Consider the following 20704-nt stretch of genomic DNA (forward strand, 5'->3'; position numbering starts at 1 on the left):
AATGTACGGGTATGAAGCCAGTCACACACAGGACAATCCTACTGCCCAAGCAACGGGATCAATGTAAAGTTTCAGCATTAGCTTATTTGATACATGAACAGCTTGGTTGCTCTATAACCTTGCCACAAGATTATTATCTAGATATGTTGATATTGTAGATTATTGTGTATTTTAGTGTAAAAATATGTAACTGGATTTCATTGTGATCCATGTATATATCAGCCCAACATTGGTATAGATAACATTTAATGATGACAAGAGGATCTGCATCATTGCAGAGCGTGAGTATCTTTAATCTTTGCAAGAAATCCTTGTTTTCTTCCCCATTATGGCCGTCCATCATCTGTATCGGACATGCTGCAGGTAATTTCATTGGAGCCTTCACATAACCCTTTCTTTTGCCAAACAAATATACTTTGGGAATGACAAGCTAACTCCCAAAGGGTATTTAGAATACATCACCAGTAGAATGCAATAAAAAAAATCCATGTAGGATTTATAAACTCTGTTTTACAAAAACATTTCTTAAAATGCCAACCAGCTAGGCTGGGATACTGGGGCTCAGACTAGGAATAAAAGCAGTGGCATTACATAGAGGGCAGGATTCCCGGCAGCAAGTGACCTCGCTTTATTATTTTCTCCTGTGGACAAAGGAAAACAAGTTGTCAGGACATCATTCAAGTCATCTCTAGAACTACACACTGAGAAGGTAACATTTATGCCACTGTTGGTGAATATTCTCTTTATAGAACTACAGAATGTTGCCAGCAGTTAAAGAACAGTTGGACAATGTTATTTGTCAAAATTGCTTATTAATGTTTATTCCCATAATAATTGAGTTTATTGTGAATCTGTTCTTACTGCCAATAGTACAGACTTTGGGAAACAATCCCATACCTCCCAGAATTGAGGCATTGCCATGACTCCTCTAAAACGGGGGAATGGTCTTATCACTTTGGGAGCATAATTACATCACATGAAGGGGCATATTTATCACAATAAAATGTGGTTGTGTAGTGAAAAATTTGACTAAATTCGCAGTGCGACAGTTGAATACATCACAAGAATGTATCAAAATTTGCATTACGTGACAAAGCTTGTGAGGACGCCCTGTTCCTGGGAATCCCCGCACTCCTGCCCCTCTCCCTAGTTATAATAGAAAATAAATCATATTAAGCTTACCTGTACCAGGACCGGTGATTGGTGAGCTTCTTCTCTGCGACCCGGTCAGCTGAGGTGCAGTGAAAGTCCTGGCACAGATCAGCTGACCAGGGTCACAGAGAAGGAGCCTACAGATCACAGATCCCTGGATGCAGAGTGCAGGTAACTTTAATTTTATTATTTTCACTATTTCATTTTCTCTGTGATCAGCCTGTGGTCTATTTAGACACAAAGGTTGCTTGCTCCGGGCTCTGCTCTGCCTGTCAGCATACAGGAAGGGCAAAGCAGGAGTAGGGGAAACAGAGGGAAGCCTGCATAATGCCATCTGAAGATGGCATTATTATCACAAGGCTCCTCCCATTATTGTTTTACAATTTATCTTTAATAAATATGAAACAGATCGCAATTTCCATTACAGGTATGGAAAATCTGATCTGCTTACTAACAGATTGCAAATTTAAGGGCTTGGTGGAAAACTCATAAAAAAAGCCCTTTGATACATTTAGTTCATACTAAAATAATGTGAACAAGGCACGTTTTCACATTATTTTAGTAAAAATTATTGATAATTTTGCCAGTAAGAGCATTATCACAGCAGTGGTGTGGACCGGACCGGGTATCACTAGGAGGGTTTGGACAGGACCAGGTATCACTCTCTGAGGGGGTGACACCAAAATGTCGGCTCCTCCTCAGTGACCAAGAGCCGAGCATGGCACTGTGATGTTATTATGTAGAGCCGCCTCTCAGTCACTGAGGAGGAGCCGACAGTGTGGGGGGAGTCTCTGGGGGTAGCCCAACATCTCCGAGAGTGCAGGGCACGCCTCCAGAGTGATGAAACTGCCCCTTACAGGAAAGGCCAATGCCTTTTTGGGGGGATGTCTTTTGGGGTCTATTTACCGCACTGCGTGTCACCATCCCCAGTGACACCACTGAGTCACATCACATTGTGAATCATGTCATCCAGGGACATGCATAGCACTTCTGAAGCTCTAAGTCATCCCCAACCCACTTCCCTTAAATAAACTCCTCCAGTGCCTGCACAACGTGGCAGAGATCTAGTTCAGAGAACACATTACCAACATTCTGACAGTTTAATAAAAAAACAATCTTCACTATCTCACGTAAATCAGGAGAGTTGGGAGATATGCAGTCCTGATTTTGGGACTTGTAAGGGATAAGTTCTGTTGGAATATTGGCATTGGAATACTATGAATGTGGTAACATTGGGTGTTGTAAAAGATGATTTAGGAAAATTGGGAAGTGGCCCAGGCCTTAGCCCAAGTCTATGGGTCTGATTCAGAGTTGTACACAAACCCGATGGTTTGCTTACAACTTCGATGAGGGGGGGACTGCGCATGCGCATGACCTGTTCTGTGCATGTAAAGAACGGGTCCTGCATAGTCGCACGCAGTGCCCCTAAGCCACAGCCTGTTAATCAGAATAACAGGCTGCTGCATATGGGGGCAAGGAGTGGGTGGCGCTGGGCAGCGTTCCTGAAAATGGCAGAACTGATGGTCACGTGACCAAATGTCGCCCCTGTTTCACCAGTTTAATACGAGCTTGGAATGGCCACACACATAACACTGTCTACAAATAAGACAAAGACTTTACCACGGGGATCCTGATGAACGTCCCCTTCATACTGAGCACTGGAGATGGCCTGACGTTGCTGGTAGCTGAGATGTTCATACTGTTCAGGAGTGACTGCTGTAGCCTGATCGCTGGTGAAGCAGGAAAGCTGAGCCGGACTAAACACAACCTGATATGACAAATACCCTGTCACTGTGTGTGTGTGATAGTATTTATTGGGTATTGCTTACAGGCAAGTCTGAATCAAATGCAGGGCACCAATAATAAAATAATTCAATTATTTGATAATAATATTATTACCTTTTATGTGACAGTCATCTCTAAGCAATCTACTAGTATGCCCACTCATTACTGTAATGTGAATTAGAAAGGACAGATGTCTGGACTCTCATACTCATCTCCTTTCCCAATGTGTTAAAAGTTAAACATCACTTATCAGACAGATGTGACTATTACTCATTTCTTACATGCTGCAGAACAGTGAGCTCTCAGCACTGCAGAGAAACCAATCATTGGGGCGTAGCATCACTGGGTACACATGGTACTGTGTGTACCCAGCTTTACCTTCCCTGTAGTGCCTAACTCCCCCCCCCTCTGAAGCCTAAACCTAACCTCCCCCTTGTGTCTAACCCTAACCCTCCCATCCTACAGCCTAACTCTGATGCTGATATTTTACAATGTCAGCATTTCACATGGCAACATTCTGAGAATGTCGACGCGTTCCTCGTCTAAATTTTAACTATGTCGACATCATAGCTGTCGAAATTGTGTTGTTGACCTTAAGACTATATACCACTCTGTAAGTAGGAAAGACTTGTATTGTGACGTGTAACATAAGCGTGCACTTCCGAACCCTCCCCCATCCTCACCTATGTGAGTGAATCCAATGTTTTCCTCCCGTGGGCAGCTTCTTGATTGGCTCTACCTGATTTGTGTTCATTTCATGATAAGAGAGAGATAACAGGGCCTTATAACAATGCAGACACACATTTACTTACAGCAAATTTTGGTGCGGAAATAAGGGTTATTGCATCAGGTGTTAAAGCTTGTATCTGATCTCTTATCAAAGACGACAGCACAATGTCCGGAAGGCCAGCTAATAAGTTTCCAAAAGAAAAACATGAAAGGTCAGAGCCACTTACAGACAGGTATATTATCTCTCTGTGATATGTGAGCCTGCCAAGGATCATTGGTCTAATCACATCTGGCAAAGGACTCATGAAAAGATTAAATGTCATAATGCTGTGCTTTACTGATAATTGGATTGTTCACATTAGAAATCAATTTTTGCTCTACAGTTATGTATTGTTTTAACTGCAGAATCACTCATAAATCTGTAGAGGAACTGTCTGTGGCTGGCTATCTGATAGACGGCAGACGAGTGTGCAGATTAATGGCATAAAATGAAGCCTATGATAATAATTGGCAACAAAAAAAGCCTTGTGATATCACTTCTCTACTAAATGCTGACTGGCGATGAATTTATTAACACTGGACAGCTTAATGGGCAAAACAAACAGTATATGAAAAAAATGCAGGTATGGGTGTATATAATTAGGAATAGGCATGTGACTATTCCTGTTACGCCCTAATCCCATCATCTAATGCAGATGTTAACTGACACCCTGACATATTGTGTAACTGGTTGTTATCACTGGCTGTATAAGCCATAGAGGCAGGCATGGCTACATTAGCAGGTTGATTGCTAACATCTTGGTGAGCCTGGGACCTTTGGTATAAGAGCTTGTTCAGAACTTCTCTGTGGTCAGTTGGTCCTGAGTGTAGGATTCTGGTTGAAGCCTAGGAATAGTTGAAATTACAAGGAGGATGAGGCTCCATGAATATAGCTCACCTGCAAGTGTACCAACCTCTGTGAAGATCTCTGGACCCCACCTGCTGACCACACCAAATGCTGAGTTGGATGTTAAGAAATTGGTCAAGATTTCCATCTGAGCCTCGGTGCACTTCAGTTTTAGTGTACCTACAAATACAGCTGCCTGGCTGCAGGGGACATATGTGGAATTGTTGTGTCAATTAGCAATATGGAAATTCTTAGTTATGGAGACTGCTTAATACAGAAATTAGATTTTTACAATATCATCTAATTATCTTGAAAAACTATAGACAAATAAAGCGGAAGTCTCGGTGTAGACCTCTTCATTAGGGCTTTAACAATTACATGGGAACTTCTTTTGGGATTGGTGGCAATAGCAAAGCCAGTGTCCTGATGCACATAACAAACTGATACCCTAGTCATCCAAACTTTCACCCCTCATAACAGCCTCAACTACAATAACAAAACACACATTATAATGATCATGTCTTTGGCTGTTTTTCCCATACTACCTATATCTCATGTCTATCTATCCAGCTTAATCATTGTCTGAAAATATTGCCTCTTTTGTGAACTGTTTGTATGCACTCCTTGTCCTGCCTGTTAACTCATGTCTGCATATTTATTACCCTTTGATTGTTTAACTTGGCTTTTATCTACATTACCCGTGTTTGTTCCCCTAGTTTTTCCTTTTGCACCTGGTCTGGCCTACCTCGTCTCTCGTCTCCCTGCTCATTGCTCTGTCTCTTATCTAGTCTCCTTCATTGTCCATCTATTCTAAGGACTGCAGGAATGATATCCTGAATGTTACATCAGGGAGGTCTTTCCAACAGTTATGGGTGGCTTTCAGATGGTGATGTCCCACAGAAGTTTTATGCAACTATGTCATTGTTCAGCAGTCATGTACTTCTATATTCTGATTATTGTCCCTGCTATCCACTGTAATTCTGCTTTGGCTATGCATTCCTCTCAGTATAATCTGAGTATAAGGAAGCTTGTTTGTAATAATGACGATATCTGCACTGTACTGGATGTTCTGAATTTGGTCAGTACTGAAGCCTCAGTCCCTAAGTAATAGAATCCCTGACCAAGCATGTGGGGGTAAATGTTGGGCCCCCTGTGAAAATTATGTGCTGGCCGCTGATGAGGAATGGCCACCTCACCCTGGGGTCGTTTCTGTGCCTCTGACAGCCCCACGTCCCCCCTGTGTTACTGCACCTGGCCTCAGCATATGGAGGCAGCTGGAGTATAATGTCACTTGGCCAAATTTGGTTAGTAAGCCCATTAGATTGCAGAGCTCCACAATTCTATTAATAAGAAGGTGTACTGTAAGGTACAGGAAGGAGACATACCTAATTCATGCATCAATATTCTCAGTATTTTTCAGTTATAACAAGAACATTCTAACAAACCAACCTGAATTCCGGAATGTTTATTTTCTTTAGTTCCTCTACTCTAAGGCCACAGAGCAAATGCCCGAGTGCGGTCAGCTCCATAAGATCCAGACCTGATGCCGCTTTCCTGCTCTGACGAAGAATGTTGGACACTAACGACCTCATCTGCAGAAAAACAATGGTCATTAAGGTTGGTACATTCTAATCATTGATATAGAACCTTGTAAACTAAGGCCCATCACATCTACTGTCAAGAAACATCTGTTAATTGCTAGGTGACAGCATACTATACTGCCTGCTGGAATTATGAGAATAGAAGTGAAATACAAGAATTAAACTGTATCTGCCCCCAATCTCAGAATGTTTAATTAGACCCTTAGTAGATAGTACACAATAAACTGTCAATGTTGGCTGTCATTTAGAGTAAATTAAAATGTAACAGAAATTAGTAACACATAATTAAACATAAATTCTTCAATATCTATTAAGAGTCATCTTTTTATATGGCAGACCTGTTTAGTTGTCCAGCCGTCCATCCTGCCCAGAAAAGACACAACTCCCCAGTCTGACGTATCCATCTCCTGCAGGTCTTTCTCCGTCATGAGTGTTACAAGGTTTCCCAGCTGAAGAATCTGCACCAGATTCATAGTCTTAACTGGACCAAACAACTGTTACATAAACAACAATATGTGATATGAACATTAAATATAAAGGCTTTAGGATAAATACACTTGTGCTAGATAACAGTTTGTCAGCTCTCAACAAAACAAAAACAGTTCAGAATATAATGGTTGATACTGACATACGTTTAGAGCTTGTTTTTAAATAAACACATACCTGTATAAACAAACTATATTTACATATTGTTATTATTTGATTTTAATTTAAATAATCACCCACCAACATGTTAAGCTGCCTTGTACAATGTAACCATATTCAGGTTTCCTGGCTGCACACAATTCTGTGGCACTGTTACCAAAGAACTTAGCTATTTGGAAATTAAAGTGTTAAAGTTTGAGTAGCGAGACCAGGGTGCCAGGCTATTTGAAAATAACGGTTAAGGCTGCTTGGCAACCTCTCTCACCAGTTTGCTCAATATTTAATGAATTACTGTATATGTTTTTTAATGTGCCATGCAGGCTCATTGGATACCACTGCATTTTTATTACCATGCCTTACTAAATGGCCATTGTCATTTGGGTTTATTGAGGTCCCAGACTACTGGCATCACAAAGGCCATTATTGCTGATAACTGGCACTGTTCTCGCAGGACTTCTTGGATGGCCATATTTCCCGGGAAGTGCTGGACAGCTGGAAGCATGATTTTATCCAAAAGGACAACAACGGATTAAGGGGCTGATTCGGCAGAGGAGGCACTTTTACATGTTCACGTAGATTCACGATTATCTGCGCATGTGCAGAACATGTCCTGCGAGATCGCATGCAGTCCCCCCTATGCCTCTGCCTGATTGACAATTAGAGGCGTTTGTGGGCTGGTGCTGGTAAGGCCTGCCCACGTGTTGCCCCTGTTTCTTGGGAGGGACGAGGCCAGGATCAGCATCCATGGTCGCAGCCTTCCTAGCCTCACAAATTGGCCAAGCTACTCAGCTAGCCAGTGCCACACAACCGATAGTTGCAATGGTGATGAAAAGCTCAGATCTCGGTCGCAGCGCTGGGATCGCAGATGCTGACAGGAAACGTCTCTTCACTTCAGACGCCTCCTGCAGCATTAGAATTTTAGCAGGACGGAATTGCAAAGCCCCTTGTGTGCGGCTTTGCAATTCCGTCCACTGTTGAATCAGCCCCTAAATCAGGAAGTGTTTCCTTATTCCCGATATCTGGGTGATCATGCTGCTTTGTACAGAGATACAGTTCTATGCTATTTTTCATGTTTTATAGTATGGGGCTTGCTAATGTAATATTTGGCCTGGGAACAGTATTGTATTAATTAAGTCTGGACTTGATTCACTACTGTTCGCAACTGCGATTACACACGCAATCAGGCGATTGTTGCGATCTGCACATGCATGCGCGAACCAGCCGCTGCAATCTGGATTGTGATCGCAGTGACTATGCAGAACCATCGCACAGTGATTGACAGGATGTGCTGTTTGTGGGCGGTGATGCGGGGGTGGTCTGCGAAACGCATAAATTAGCCACTGTGATGCCGTATGCAGCTTGAGTACTCATAGCATGCTATGAAGTTAGAAATTCCCGAGTAACGTCAGACATTGTGCAAGTGTGCGTGAGGCTGCGATTGTACTCGACTGTACCGATGGTTTTGCAATCTTGCTAAACATTATGGATGTGTGCTAAATAAAATGGGCATCCTTGTGTAGTGCTGTGATGGCATAGCGACCACAATGGATTAGCATACTATCGCAGTTGAACTGCGTGCGTAATCGCAATTGCATTCACAGTTGCGATCCGTAGTGAATCAGGCCCTATGACTCTCGATGCACATGATAGAAAGGAGCATACCTACACGTTATAGAAAAGTGTTTAAACCAAATATGGACGTGAAAAATAGAAAAAATTGGCTATAGATCTGTGCTGGTCCCCAAGATGTTGGACTAGAACATGATATCAGGGCAGAGATTTATAAACATTGTGGAATTGAGGCATATTTTACCTGTTTAGCTTTTGTTAGTGCGGCTTTTGCCTGGTCAGCAGAAAGATCCAGATCTTCAGTGATTATGCCCAGACAGCCTTCAAACTCCCACAACGCCATCCCGCTAATCTGAGCCGAGCTCCATGCTGAAGGGAAGGTTGCTCTCATGTCTGCACAACTAGGGATTGGCTCTGCGAAGACAAGAACGTCACATTAATAAATCCACCTGGTGTCTGCTCTTGTCTTGGGTGTGTAATAAGTATTACCGCCGGCAAATCCTGACAGCAGCAGCCCGACAAGGGTGAAGATCCCGATCGTCCCTAAGGTAAGTATCGCTAACCTAATTCTACCCCCTAACCCTCCCTTGGGGGTGCCTAACCCTAACCTCCCCCTCAAGTGCCTAACCCTAATCCCCCCTCTAAGTGCCTAAACCTAAACCCCCTTTCCCGCTGCCTAAACCTAAGTCCCCCAGCAGGGTGCCTAACCATAACCTCCCCCCGGGTGTGCCTAAACCTAACCCCCCTCCCCCTAGCCTAAACCTAACCGTCCTGGGGGGGTGCCTAACCCTAAGTCCCCCCGCGAGCCCTAAACCTAACCCTCCCCCCCCCCGCGGCTGTCCGCACCCGGCTTACCTTCGTTCGGTTTGTCGGGCGTCTGTCTTCCGGCGTATGGTTAATGACGCCTGTCATTAGCACCACGCCAGGATTAGAGAGTCTGGAAGCTGGCGTCGGCAGTTAGACCGTCGGCTTCCAGACTACATCTCCTTGTCTTTATGTTTATTTCCCAAACTAAGCTGTGCTGAAGAAATTGTTAAATGTGTTTTTATTTAATACCAATTAAATTCCATTTTCTACTTTTGTCTTTTAATATGAGTTTCTATTAGTAGCACCATGTATTCCTTACCTACTTCATTAGTTTCACTGCACTAACCATTCATTTGTGTTCAAGCAATACTACAGACATCATCCTGGCTGACAGTCCCCTGGCGATTATCTCCAGTAGTGTTTGGCAGAGCCCTAACTAGACTTTTTGGTGTCCTGTGCCAGAGAGAGCTTTGGCGCCCCCCCCCCATTTTTTAATTAGGGGCATAAGATAGTGCACATGATAAAGGGCCATGGCTTCATGGGGAAGGGCCAGGGAAGAGATAGGGCAGGTCAGGAGATGATGGGAATAAAAGAAGAGGAAGCTACAAGTGAGAATGATAATGAACAGGAAAATTGACAGGCCCAAACAGCGCCCCCTGCCCTGCGGTGCCCTGTGCCATGGCACAGGTCGCACTACCCTAGTGATGGCCCTGGTGTTTGGGCTGCCATTCACATGATGCTAGTGGTATGATGTAGCTGCAAATTCCCAGCCATGGACCAGAGGGAAAGCCCAGCTGGTGAGCACTTAGAGGGTCATTCAGACCCGGTCGTTAGCGCTGATGCGCTCGGACCGGGTCGATGGCCCCCCACAGAGCATGCGCACGACGGCGCCGTCGCCGTGCGCATGCGTGAGACCCGCTACGACCGACAGCGCCGGTCGTAGCGGGTCTCGATCCAAAGGGGGCGAGCTGTCGATGTTGATTGACAGCTCGCCCCGTTTGGAAGGCGGGCCGGGGGGGTGACAGAGCCAGAAGCTTTCCGGGGCTTACGACAAGGGAGACCCTACCCTAGGGTCTCGTCGTAAGCCCCATTGGTCGCGATGGTCTTGACCATCACCTTAGACAGCCTTACCACCGCAAAGGAGGACGTCTTGAAAATTCAAGAGGTCCTCCCCTCATTCAGACCGACCACACGCTCTGTGCGACCGGCTCTGAATGAGGTCCTTAGTGCTTTGAAACCTAAAGAAGGGACCAAGGTTTTGGACCTAGCAACATATATATCTCTTTCACACTTGTCTAACACATATTGAAAGTAAAATAAAGGTGTCCATCCACTTTATTAACTTCAACACAGACTATAGCTAATGTAAAATAAGTAAGAAAATGAATGGAACACATTGAAATAAGTTTTATGGTGATATAGCTTTGATGATGGGCACCACCAAGTGGGGAGTCATGGTGGGAGGAAGAATCTGGTACAGAGAAGGAGTAGTGTTCCCATCTAATATATAACTACATAGCACACATCATCCTACTTACAGCATGGTGTTCTGACATTATTTTGATACCAACAATACTATAAGCTGTGAATTTGTCTCAAAGAAACACAGCCAACTTCATGCAATCTCACCTCGATGGCCTCTAAAACCACTCATGGTTAAAGCAGATGTCAGGACCATCTTGTTCTTCCATGTCCTGCCCTGAAGATGTGAGCTTTGTCTGGTACAGATCTTCCCGATTTCACTAACTTCCCATTCTCTCTGGCTCTCTAGGAGCCATTCCAAAGTGTCCGGTCCCAGCACAACCTCGCAACAAGCCAACAGATACAGTAATAATTATAGGGGCTTCAATTACTTCCACAAGATGTATGAACAGTACATTACAGAAGTATATAAAGGAGGGAATGTGTTTTACCGCATGTTATTACTTTTGTGTGTATAGACTGAACACATATTGACCTGATGGAAGAGCCATGGGCTCCATAGGCACATCTATGTGTTCCCCCCTCCTCAGGTCCCCCCTGCTCATGGAATGACCCAACCTATTGCTACTTACCATGGAACAACATCTTCTGCTAATCTGACAGAATAGGATTGTGACATTGGATTCTGACATCATAACCCAGTGCCACATTCCCCATATAATACCCTGCCCTTCCACGTCAGTGGCCAGAGCTCAGTGTGTAGGGAGAGTCGTGGGGAAAATAAAAGCACTGAATTAGTGACATTCAGAGTTTTAGATGACCTTAAAGCATTGACACCCTAGGTGACCACCCTGTTTCTGTATCTTTGGCCCTAACTCTTTTGGCCCTACAGATATGCCCAGCTATATGCATGCCGCTGGTGCAGCAAATCACGCTACGCATAGCGCAAGATGCAGGCCCGTGAGCAGATACCCGAACTGCGTTCATGGATGTGCCTCCATAGGTATGCATGTTGCGGTCGCAGTGCGCGCCATAGCATACCGTAGCATATGCAGGTGCGGGGAATCGCATGGCACAATGTGTGCACACGTTTGTGGCTCGTTCAGCCACATTGTAACTGGGCACATCTGTATCAGACATGCTTATGTAGTTAATCCAAATTGAGACTAATGTGTTTGGAGAGCTTAGGTGTACTGTTGCCTTAAAAATTCATATTCTGTCCAAACCTAGGCCACAGTTACGGTATGTATGATAAAAGACTAAGGGCCTGATTCAGTATGGATCACAGAGGTGATTACGCATGCAGGTCTGCTGCGAAAATATGCTAATGACTGCAATCACAAAGCTAGTATAGAGACACCCAAAGCCAGCATAGAGACGCCCACTATCGCTTTCACACATCCGTACTACCTTCTAATCCTGCTTATACATGGCTACTATATAGTAACATCAGTCCCTCACGCACAATTCCAACAGGTCTGACCGTCCTCAGAAATTGCTAACCTCGTCGTATGTAGTGAGTACACAAGCTGCGTACGCTGTGCTGTGGCTAAGTAATGCAGGCCCGAGTAATGGCGTTCAAACGGACAGACACGTCAGCTTTTCTCTGACCACTCCCCCGTCACCACCCCCAAATGCTGACCTGACGTCACTCACTCAGCGATGGCTTTATATCTGCGTAGGTGATCGCAGGGCGATCACAATGCTAACTCACGCGTACTATGGTGCATACTCAGTACGCACCATCGGCCGATCTGCGTACGTGTCGGCAATTGCGATCCATGATGAATCAGGCCCTAAATGTAGAAGTAATAAGGAGAACAAAAAATATGAAAATATATTCAACACCATAATCATAACTTAAACACAGTCTCTTACCTTGGGCACAGAGTGAATGTTTTCTGGAGTCAGATAAAAGATCAGCCTCCCAATTTGCTCTATATGTCTTGGTGTCCATTGAGTAGGATGCCTGTAGAACAGTGATAGGTAATTTATTAGTAGGATGTTTCATCACTATAACCACAGGACAGAACATAGGTAGACACTAATTTAGTAAAGGCACATGTGATATAGTGATAGTGATGTTCTGCACTCAGCATAACTACAGTATCATTAGAAAGTCATTCATGAAGGCAGCCACACATTTGGTTTTAGTTTTGGTTCCACAGTCAGTGCCTAAAACAATGATCCTAAAATCCCTATTCACTTTCTGCTGCACAGTGGTTGAAAAACAACTTTTACAATTACAATCTGTGCTGCAGAACTAAGGCTTCATTATTTTGTAGAGATCAGCAACATTGCTACAAAAACTAGAAAATAAATAAACAATCAGAAGTTGGAGCTGCCTTATGTGAAATAGCAAATACAATGGCATAAATATGATATATAACATATGTTGTGCCTGAACCCCATTTGTTGCGTAGACCGTTGGACAGAAAGAAAGAGTTTATAATACATATACCCGAGCAGGTCGTCTTCTACCAAGATCTGACCGAGGTGTCCACTGAATTCCTCAGACAAACAATATGTCTTCAGCTCATCCAGGTGGAGCAGCAGATGCTTCCTGTTGATGCGGGATATGCTTTCTTCTCCAATAAATCCTACCAAAGGTCCCAAAAGATCCAGGTGTTGTGCGGTTATTTCTCCATATATTGGGATATCCTAACAAAATAGTGATACCCTTCATTTCACACTATTCAATTCCCAGTACCCTAATGGAATGTGTCAGTCATTTCACTTATACGATTAGTTATGAAAAAAAATATCCTATATTCTTTATCATATAATAAATATAAACAAACAAATGGACAATGTATAGAAAGCCATCCCCATTTGTACATCTGCTTTTTATAAATGTCTGGATATATTACACGTCTTACTATGTGACATATGAATCTATATATGATAATAGCACCAGTTATCATTTCTTTCTGTGCATGCTAGTACATGCTACTTATGTGAATTGAAGGGATCATTTTGTTAGGTTAATTCTCATCTAATCCCTAATTAATGCCTATTTATATCTGATAATATATATTTAACAGGTTCCAAACAATGGAGTAACAAATCTCCACACAAAGAACAGGCGGTGTTCCCCTGATTTTTCAATATTCCGTTATATTGTACAAATAGACCAACATTTTAAATACTCTCCATGTCTTTTCCTCAGGGTGCTGGAAAGTACTTGAAATGTTTTTCTATTTGTACAATTTAAAAGAAAAATCATATATATAATATTCTGTCCAGGTACCTCTGCGTGTGTAGACACTTACCAATAAGGGCAATTTATGGCCATTCTCATAGACTCAGCTTTACACCTAAATGATGTGACACAGTGACTACACAAGCCAAGCAAACACTATTTGGAGAAAAATGACAGGAGATCAAATAACTAGGTACATAAGGAGAACAAGCCCTATAACTGAGATTTATATGAGGGCATGTGTATGAAGTATAAAATGTGGGTTCATATAGGAACAACCAGAAATGTAAGTTTTCATACCAAGACATGAAGAGCTCTTTCAGCTAAGATAGATTTTTTATAAGGCTGAAGCTCCATGAAACCTTTTGGATGTTTATGTGCATGTTCCAGGAACAGCTTCACCGAGTCATTGGAAAGTCTGTCAATCAGCTTCACACTGGAGAAACAGGAGAATAGAGTGTTGTCATGCTGTCCTGGCTGTGGAGTGGTTACAGCTTGGTGACACTCCAGCATACAGTTACCTTCTCACTCAGTTGTTGCAATACAAATGGAAAGTTGTCAAAGATAGTAGCAAAGATGTTTAGTGGTGTCTCACAGATTCCATGGTTGTACCATATTTGGATTGTTTTGGAATGTATATAATTTCTAATTTAGACACTATACCATGTATAATGGGGTAATTGTCACATCACAGTCCATCAAAGAACATCCACCTACCCCTTTCCTGCCAACCCATTCAATTAAATAAACTTTCACTTTCTCTTTTATACTACTGCATGGTATAACCTTACTTATGGCTTTAGTAAATCCTGAGGTGAAGAAACATCAGAACTGTTGCTATTAGTTGCGGCTCTTTTCCATCACAAGCATTTTCCCAAGCTGGCTGTTTGTAAATGAAGACCGGATCACAATGGTATGTTGGTGGGTCATTTTTTTTATGGGGGCGATTTTTTACCCAGTACTTTTCCTCATTACCACTATGATAGTTCCAGTAGAAGGAGCAACATTTTGCATCCCTGCAGTCACCATTATATTGCCTTGCTAAGCCCCATGTGATTCATAAATAAGGGGGTATTTGCCACAAAACATGTGGGACTACAGTTATGCAGTTTTGGAAATTACCCTTAATCTTTTCACAAACTGTATTTTGTTGCTTCTGCATTACTCAATATTATATATTATGGTTTCTGGTCCCTGAAATATCAGTCTGCCTAGTACTATATATTTACACATACAAGTCATGCACATTAATAAACAATTATACGAAGAAGCAAAGGACAAAAAAAGTCTTACTGGTGCACTCTTAAAACAGTTTGAATAGGACAAATGAAAAGGATAAGTAATTAACAGCAGAAACATAAGTTTGAAAGATAATACTTAACTTTTACTACTCAATTTTAAAGAAGAGAAGACACAGAGAGTGTATAAATAGATGCACATCTAATGCTGGATTGTCCAGCATGCCCGTCCGATGCGATATTTACCCGGTAACTGTCGGCCGCATCGGGCAGTGTATGCCCAGCGCGGTCGACAGACAGCCATTTCCAGGGAAATGTCTCCTCCGCCGGGGGCGGAGCGCGGATGTCGGGTTATACACTGTGAGATTTCTCTCACAGTGTATGCCGCGGACATCTGTGGCTGGCAGCCGGCCAGATAAAATGTCTGTCGGTCTAACAGACATTTTATCTTGCCGTGTATGCCCAGCATTAGTGTCTGAGATCTCAAAAATAAATAAACATATTAGAATACATAATATATCAATAAATCACACATATTAGGTAATCAATAGATTATGTGTCTTTTATAAGCATTGATTATGGGATATTGATCATCACAAGCACATTGCACTTTAATTATGGATGTGTTCACACAAGAACTCTCACATGGAATAATTAATTAGAAGTAACAACTTGAATCAAGTACATCTGTCACTGAGTCTTACTAATTGTTCATCTACGTGATTACCATATGAACTATTTTCAGACCATTAACATGCAGATATACAAATTCTGTTGTTTTGAGTATTGATTCAGATTTTTCCTATCAAGTACCTCGTCTGAGTGAGCACTAATAGTTGTCTGAGTGTTTTTCAATATTTTGAATTTATATGATTGAATCCATTCTTTTGTGTTCTATTTGCACTAATTATTCAATAATGACCATCGTAAGCACTCGACACTTTAATTAGAGGTATACTTATAAATGAATTTTTGTGAATCAATTCATTATTTGTGGTTTACAAGCATCAATTTTGTGATATCGATTATTATAGGCACTTTGCACTTTTATTACAGATGTGTTCACCAATGATACCTCATATGGAATGATGAAATTGTGATAACAACTCTAAATTATTCTCTTACTAAGTACCTCGTGTAAGTTAGCATTACCATCTGTCAGAGTGTATTTAAGGACTAAGATAGATTCTTTACTATCTTGGATGCTCTCATATATATTTTTTTATGTACATTAAGATTTAGACGCGGCTGTGTTTCTCTTTTTTATGTGTTTAAACCAACAATTGGTAGAGCAATAATTTTGCTCACACAGTCTACTATTGAAGAAGGTGGGTTTTGTATCTCAATTCTCCTAGCAATTTATGATTTATTTATGAGTTAATATTAACCACTAGGAATTGGGTACCAATATTTTCACCAAGATCTTTCTCATATGTATGATTTATTGATATATTATGTATTCTAATATGTTTATTTATTTTTGAGATCTCAGACACTTAGATGTGCATCTATTTATACACTCTCTGTGTCTTCTCTTCTTTAAAATTGAGTAGTAAAAGTTAAGTATTATCTTTCAAACTTATTTTTCTGCTGTTAATTACTTATCCTTTTCATTTGTCCTATTCAAACTGTTTTAAGAGTGCACCAGTAAGACTTTTTTTGTCCTTTTGCTTCTTCACATAATTGTTTATTTATGATTTCTACAAATTTGTCTGGTAGCACCACCAACCATAGTAAAAGTCTTATTACAATTTATTTCAGATTAAGACCTTAATGTTGGTTTTCTGATTATTATTATTATTATTACTACTATTATCTTGGAATTGATATATGATCCAACTGGTTGTCGAGTGCGGACCCCACTCAAACCCCTTTTTTTCAAAGTCATGCACATTGCAATAAGAGCACTTGCGGGAGATCTGTGATAAACTCAGGTCCCATCCAGCCTGTGTCTTCCCAAGACAGCTCAAGACGCTTCTGAATTTCCTCCAAGATGCACTTCCTCTATAAAATATAAACAAGGCGACCTTAACACATGGAACCCGAAACGCTAAACTTACTGGCTTTTATCAAACACTAGTTCTTACAAGACTTTTGCGTAGACCACTAGGGATCCCTTGCAGATACTTAACCACATCTCTAATTTCTGAAAGGGTGTTGAGTTGCTGCAGGTTGTCACATTCGATCCCATTAGCCAGAGTCCCGAGGGAGCTATTCATAGGGAAAGTAAATGAGACAAAGTTATTATCATCCTACATATAGAGTTTGCTTGTAGATTTCACAACAGAAATACAGAGCTTTGCCATCATGCTAGTGCAGAAAATGCAATGTTCAGTGCTCCACCTGGAGGTTGTCCTGTCACATTACAAGTGGACTTACAGGATTGTGTTCTTGGTCAGATTTGCACCAGCCTGAATCTTCCTCCAAAGGAATTGGGTCTGTTGAAAGATATAATAAAGGCACTGACATTGCATATATCCCGTTTGTATTTGTTGCACTGTAACCCTAATTGCTACCAAAATAATATTCACCGGTAGAGCGTATAACTAATCTGACGGCATAACTTCATTACCCATAAGAGGGCATAACTTCATTACCCATAAGAGGGTGCAAAAGATATGGGGGTCCGTTCATCATCACTTAATGTCTACAAAAGTGGATGAAATTTAACAATTTTGTGCAAACTAGGTGTCAGGGTTATTCATTATAAAGGTAACGCAGGAGACATCACAGATATCTCCTGCTTACCTTTCAGCCCCAATGTGGCCGATGTCCCCATACACTAGTATAGGGACCTAAATTCACCAACCTCCAAAAATAATATATTTTCGGAGTTTGACAGTGGGAACTTACGCCTTTAGATGGCGTTTGTTTTCGGACTGCAGCTACTTCCTATGGGAAGGAATCCCAGGTTGCGAAGAGGGAACCATTTACAATCCCTTTGCCCCCGTCCGGCTCCTTTTGCCAAAGGTTGCGCATGTGCAGTAACACTGCCGAGTCAGACTCAGCAGCGCTAATCTTCACTGCTGTGGGAAATAGCAGTAAAGGACATCGCGGGGACAACACATTTTCGGATCAGCTGTGTCTGCATGAGAACAATGTTGAATTGCTCCGGTGACTTTCTATCCACTGATGATCATACACCTCAAATTATTATATACTATAGTAGATTCCCTCTCTCCTCTGTGTTCTCCACATAATTATGTAATCTGAGTACGGTTATTATAATGCATATGTGTAAGATATGTGTAAGTACTATCCCATAATTGTGCAAATTGTCATGTGTTACCCCTATGGAACACTTGTGGTGCCATATAAATAACAGATAATAATACTGGGCCTGATTCAGAGATGAATGCAGCAATGTAAAATATACTAATGCAGCAGGACAAAAGACGCTTCCTGACAGCATTGCAGATCTGAGTGCTGCATCCTAAGACACAGCATCGGATCTTCTACAACATCATCTGTCATCTGGGAAACCCTGAGGTTACTTAGATTGGCCCTCACAGCTATCTAGCCAAGGCCAGGAAGATGCAGACCCTGGCCTCGGCACTCACAGAAGACAGGAGCGACGGCCCCATTTTACATAACGGAGGCCAGCACCACCCGCCCCCCGCCCCGGAAGGCTGCAGTCTGATTGAAAATTGTCAATCAGGTTGTGGATCAGGGCGCACTGCGTGTGACGATACAGAATGGGTGCTGGGCATGAGCAGGCGCCCCACCATGTACGCTAAATATCGGGTTTGCATACATCTCTGAATGAGGCCCACTAATGATAATACAACTATACAGGTACGTTTATTGTACCAGTCTGTGATTTGATGTCACACGGCAAATGCAATTATATATTGACCTTTTCATGATAATACATGTTTGGATGTCCTGTATCTATTTTATTACTCTGTACAAGCATAGAGACAAGTTGACGAGAGACCAAAATGCAACTATTTATTTTAAAAAGTTGCATTTTCCCCAGTGATGGCTGAGATTTTTCGAAGAACCCTGACTGCTGGTAACATTCTGGGCTATGTATCAGTTATCTTTTAACGATAAACTGAATAACATGAGCCATACATGGACATACATGGGAGCAGAATTTGGGGGTTCGCAATTTTGGACATCAGATGAGGAGCTTGCAGCATAATGATTGACATCCTGCAGTGCTAGCAATATGTTTAATGTTACCATCAACGGGAGGCCATCAATGGTGAAATGCTGGCCGCAGTCTGCACATGTGTGGTTTTAAACCGTTGATTGCTCACTCATCAAAAGTTTCTTACTGCTGGTTTCAATCATTGACCATTGATGGCAGCCCTGTCGATGGTCAACCCTATCATGGGGTTGGGTATGAAATACAGACGGCTTAAAAGCCTCCGGTTCAAATCCCAACCCAGCAAGCCCGACAGCAGAAAATCCTGCCGCGGCTGGTAAGTATAGTTAACCCTCCCCTCTACCCCCCTACCCCTAACCCTCCCTTGGGGGTGCCTAACCTTAAGACTCCGGGGGTGGTGCCTAACCCTAAGTCCCCCTAGTGGAGCCTAACCCTAACCCCCCCTCCCCTGCACCCTAAACCTAACCCTCCCGGTGCCTAACCCTAACCCCCCCCTTCCCCTAGCCTATCCCTAACCCTCCCGGGGAGGTGCTTTAGCCTAGGTCCTTCCGGGGGTGCCTAAACCTAACCCTCCCCCGCCGTAACTAACAGTTCCCGACACCCAGCTTACCTACGTTCGGTATGCCGGGCGTTGGGATTTCGGCGTGGGACTAATGATAGGCGTCAGTATTTAGATGCCTACTTTTAAGTCCCATGCCGGGTTTCAGTGTCGGGATTCTGGTGGTCGGCATTCTGGCCGCCGGCATCCTGACTACATCCCCTTCAGAGCATCCTGACTATATCCCCTGCAAGTGATACAATCAAAGTACAGTAAATGATTGTAGTTGTGTAAATAATGATATATAAAGGCACCAGCAGCAGAATACTTGGCTTTGACATTTGTACCGATATAGTAATATACCTGCTGAGGCATCCAGGCAAGCTCTCCATACAGACTCATGTTCTTGAGCAGTACCTGTGTGTCCAAGTGCAACAGCTTCAATGGCGCAAAGGGTAGAAGACATGAGAACTGCTCGGGCCATAGTTCAACATCATGGATATACTTCTACATGAGCAGGAAAGAAACAAACAAACCAGATAACTATATTTGTTATTGGACAGTCTCTAATACAAGCGGCACTTTTGTGTGAGTGACACTTTTATTACTTTCCTTAGAGTGTAAATGGAAATATGGGGCCTGAATTAAGAGTTGTATGGTATTGTACAGCAGCAGGGAAGCGGCTGTGCAATGCCGTACAGCTAATATGCTAATGCACCAGGAGTGGTCCTCTGCCACAATGCAACACAGAAACCCAAACGTGGTCCCAGAGGACAAGGTCTGGAGACCACCAGTTCTGAGCTGGAGAAGAAGTCCTATTGCAGAAAGAAAATGTCCATGTGCCCCACTGCACTGAACTCTTACCAACTTGCTCTCTCCCACCATTTATTTCATTTCAGTAATATTGGACTGTAAAATGTAACTGGACTGCTCTGTAACGCTAGGTATTTCAGTGCACCTACTACATCCTTTACAAGGAATGCCGTCACTCTATCCAGCAAATCCCCTCCACCCTT

General features: G+C 42.5%; 1 protein-coding gene across 1 annotated transcript in view; it reads right to left on the minus strand.

Annotated features, from left to right (window-relative positions):
• Positions 1-201: 201 nt before the first annotated feature.
• STRC (stereocilin) overlaps positions 202-20704 on the minus strand; it is an 86201-nt gene continuing 65698 nt past the window's right edge. The window contains exons 14-28 of the mRNA XM_088473003.1: positions 20052-20195; positions 17416-17474; positions 17124-17247; positions 16949-17040; positions 14099-14234; positions 13058-13257; positions 12475-12565; positions 10804-10978; positions 8612-8781; positions 6492-6647; positions 6002-6144; positions 4604-4752; positions 3750-3847; positions 2773-2920; positions 202-641 (exon numbers count right to left, since the gene is read on the minus strand). Of these exons, the coding sequence (XP_088329129.1) occupies positions 562-641; positions 2773-2920; positions 3750-3847; positions 4604-4752; positions 6002-6144; positions 6492-6647; positions 8612-8781; positions 10804-10978; positions 12475-12565; positions 13058-13257; positions 14099-14234; positions 16949-17040; positions 17124-17247; positions 17416-17474; positions 20052-20195 (1965 nt within the window). The 3' untranslated portion in view covers positions 202-561. The remainder of the gene's footprint in view (positions 642-2772; positions 2921-3749; positions 3848-4603; positions 4753-6001; positions 6145-6491; positions 6648-8611; positions 8782-10803; positions 10979-12474; positions 12566-13057; positions 13258-14098; positions 14235-16948; positions 17041-17123; positions 17248-17415; positions 17475-20051; positions 20196-20704) is intronic.

The sequence above is a fragment of the Taudactylus pleione genome, unplaced genomic scaffold (assembly GCF_031769625.1).
Source record: "Taudactylus pleione unplaced genomic scaffold, aTauple2 ptg000129l, whole genome shotgun sequence".
NCBI classification, from domain to species: domain Eukaryota; kingdom Metazoa; phylum Chordata; class Amphibia; order Anura; family Myobatrachidae; genus Taudactylus; species Taudactylus pleione.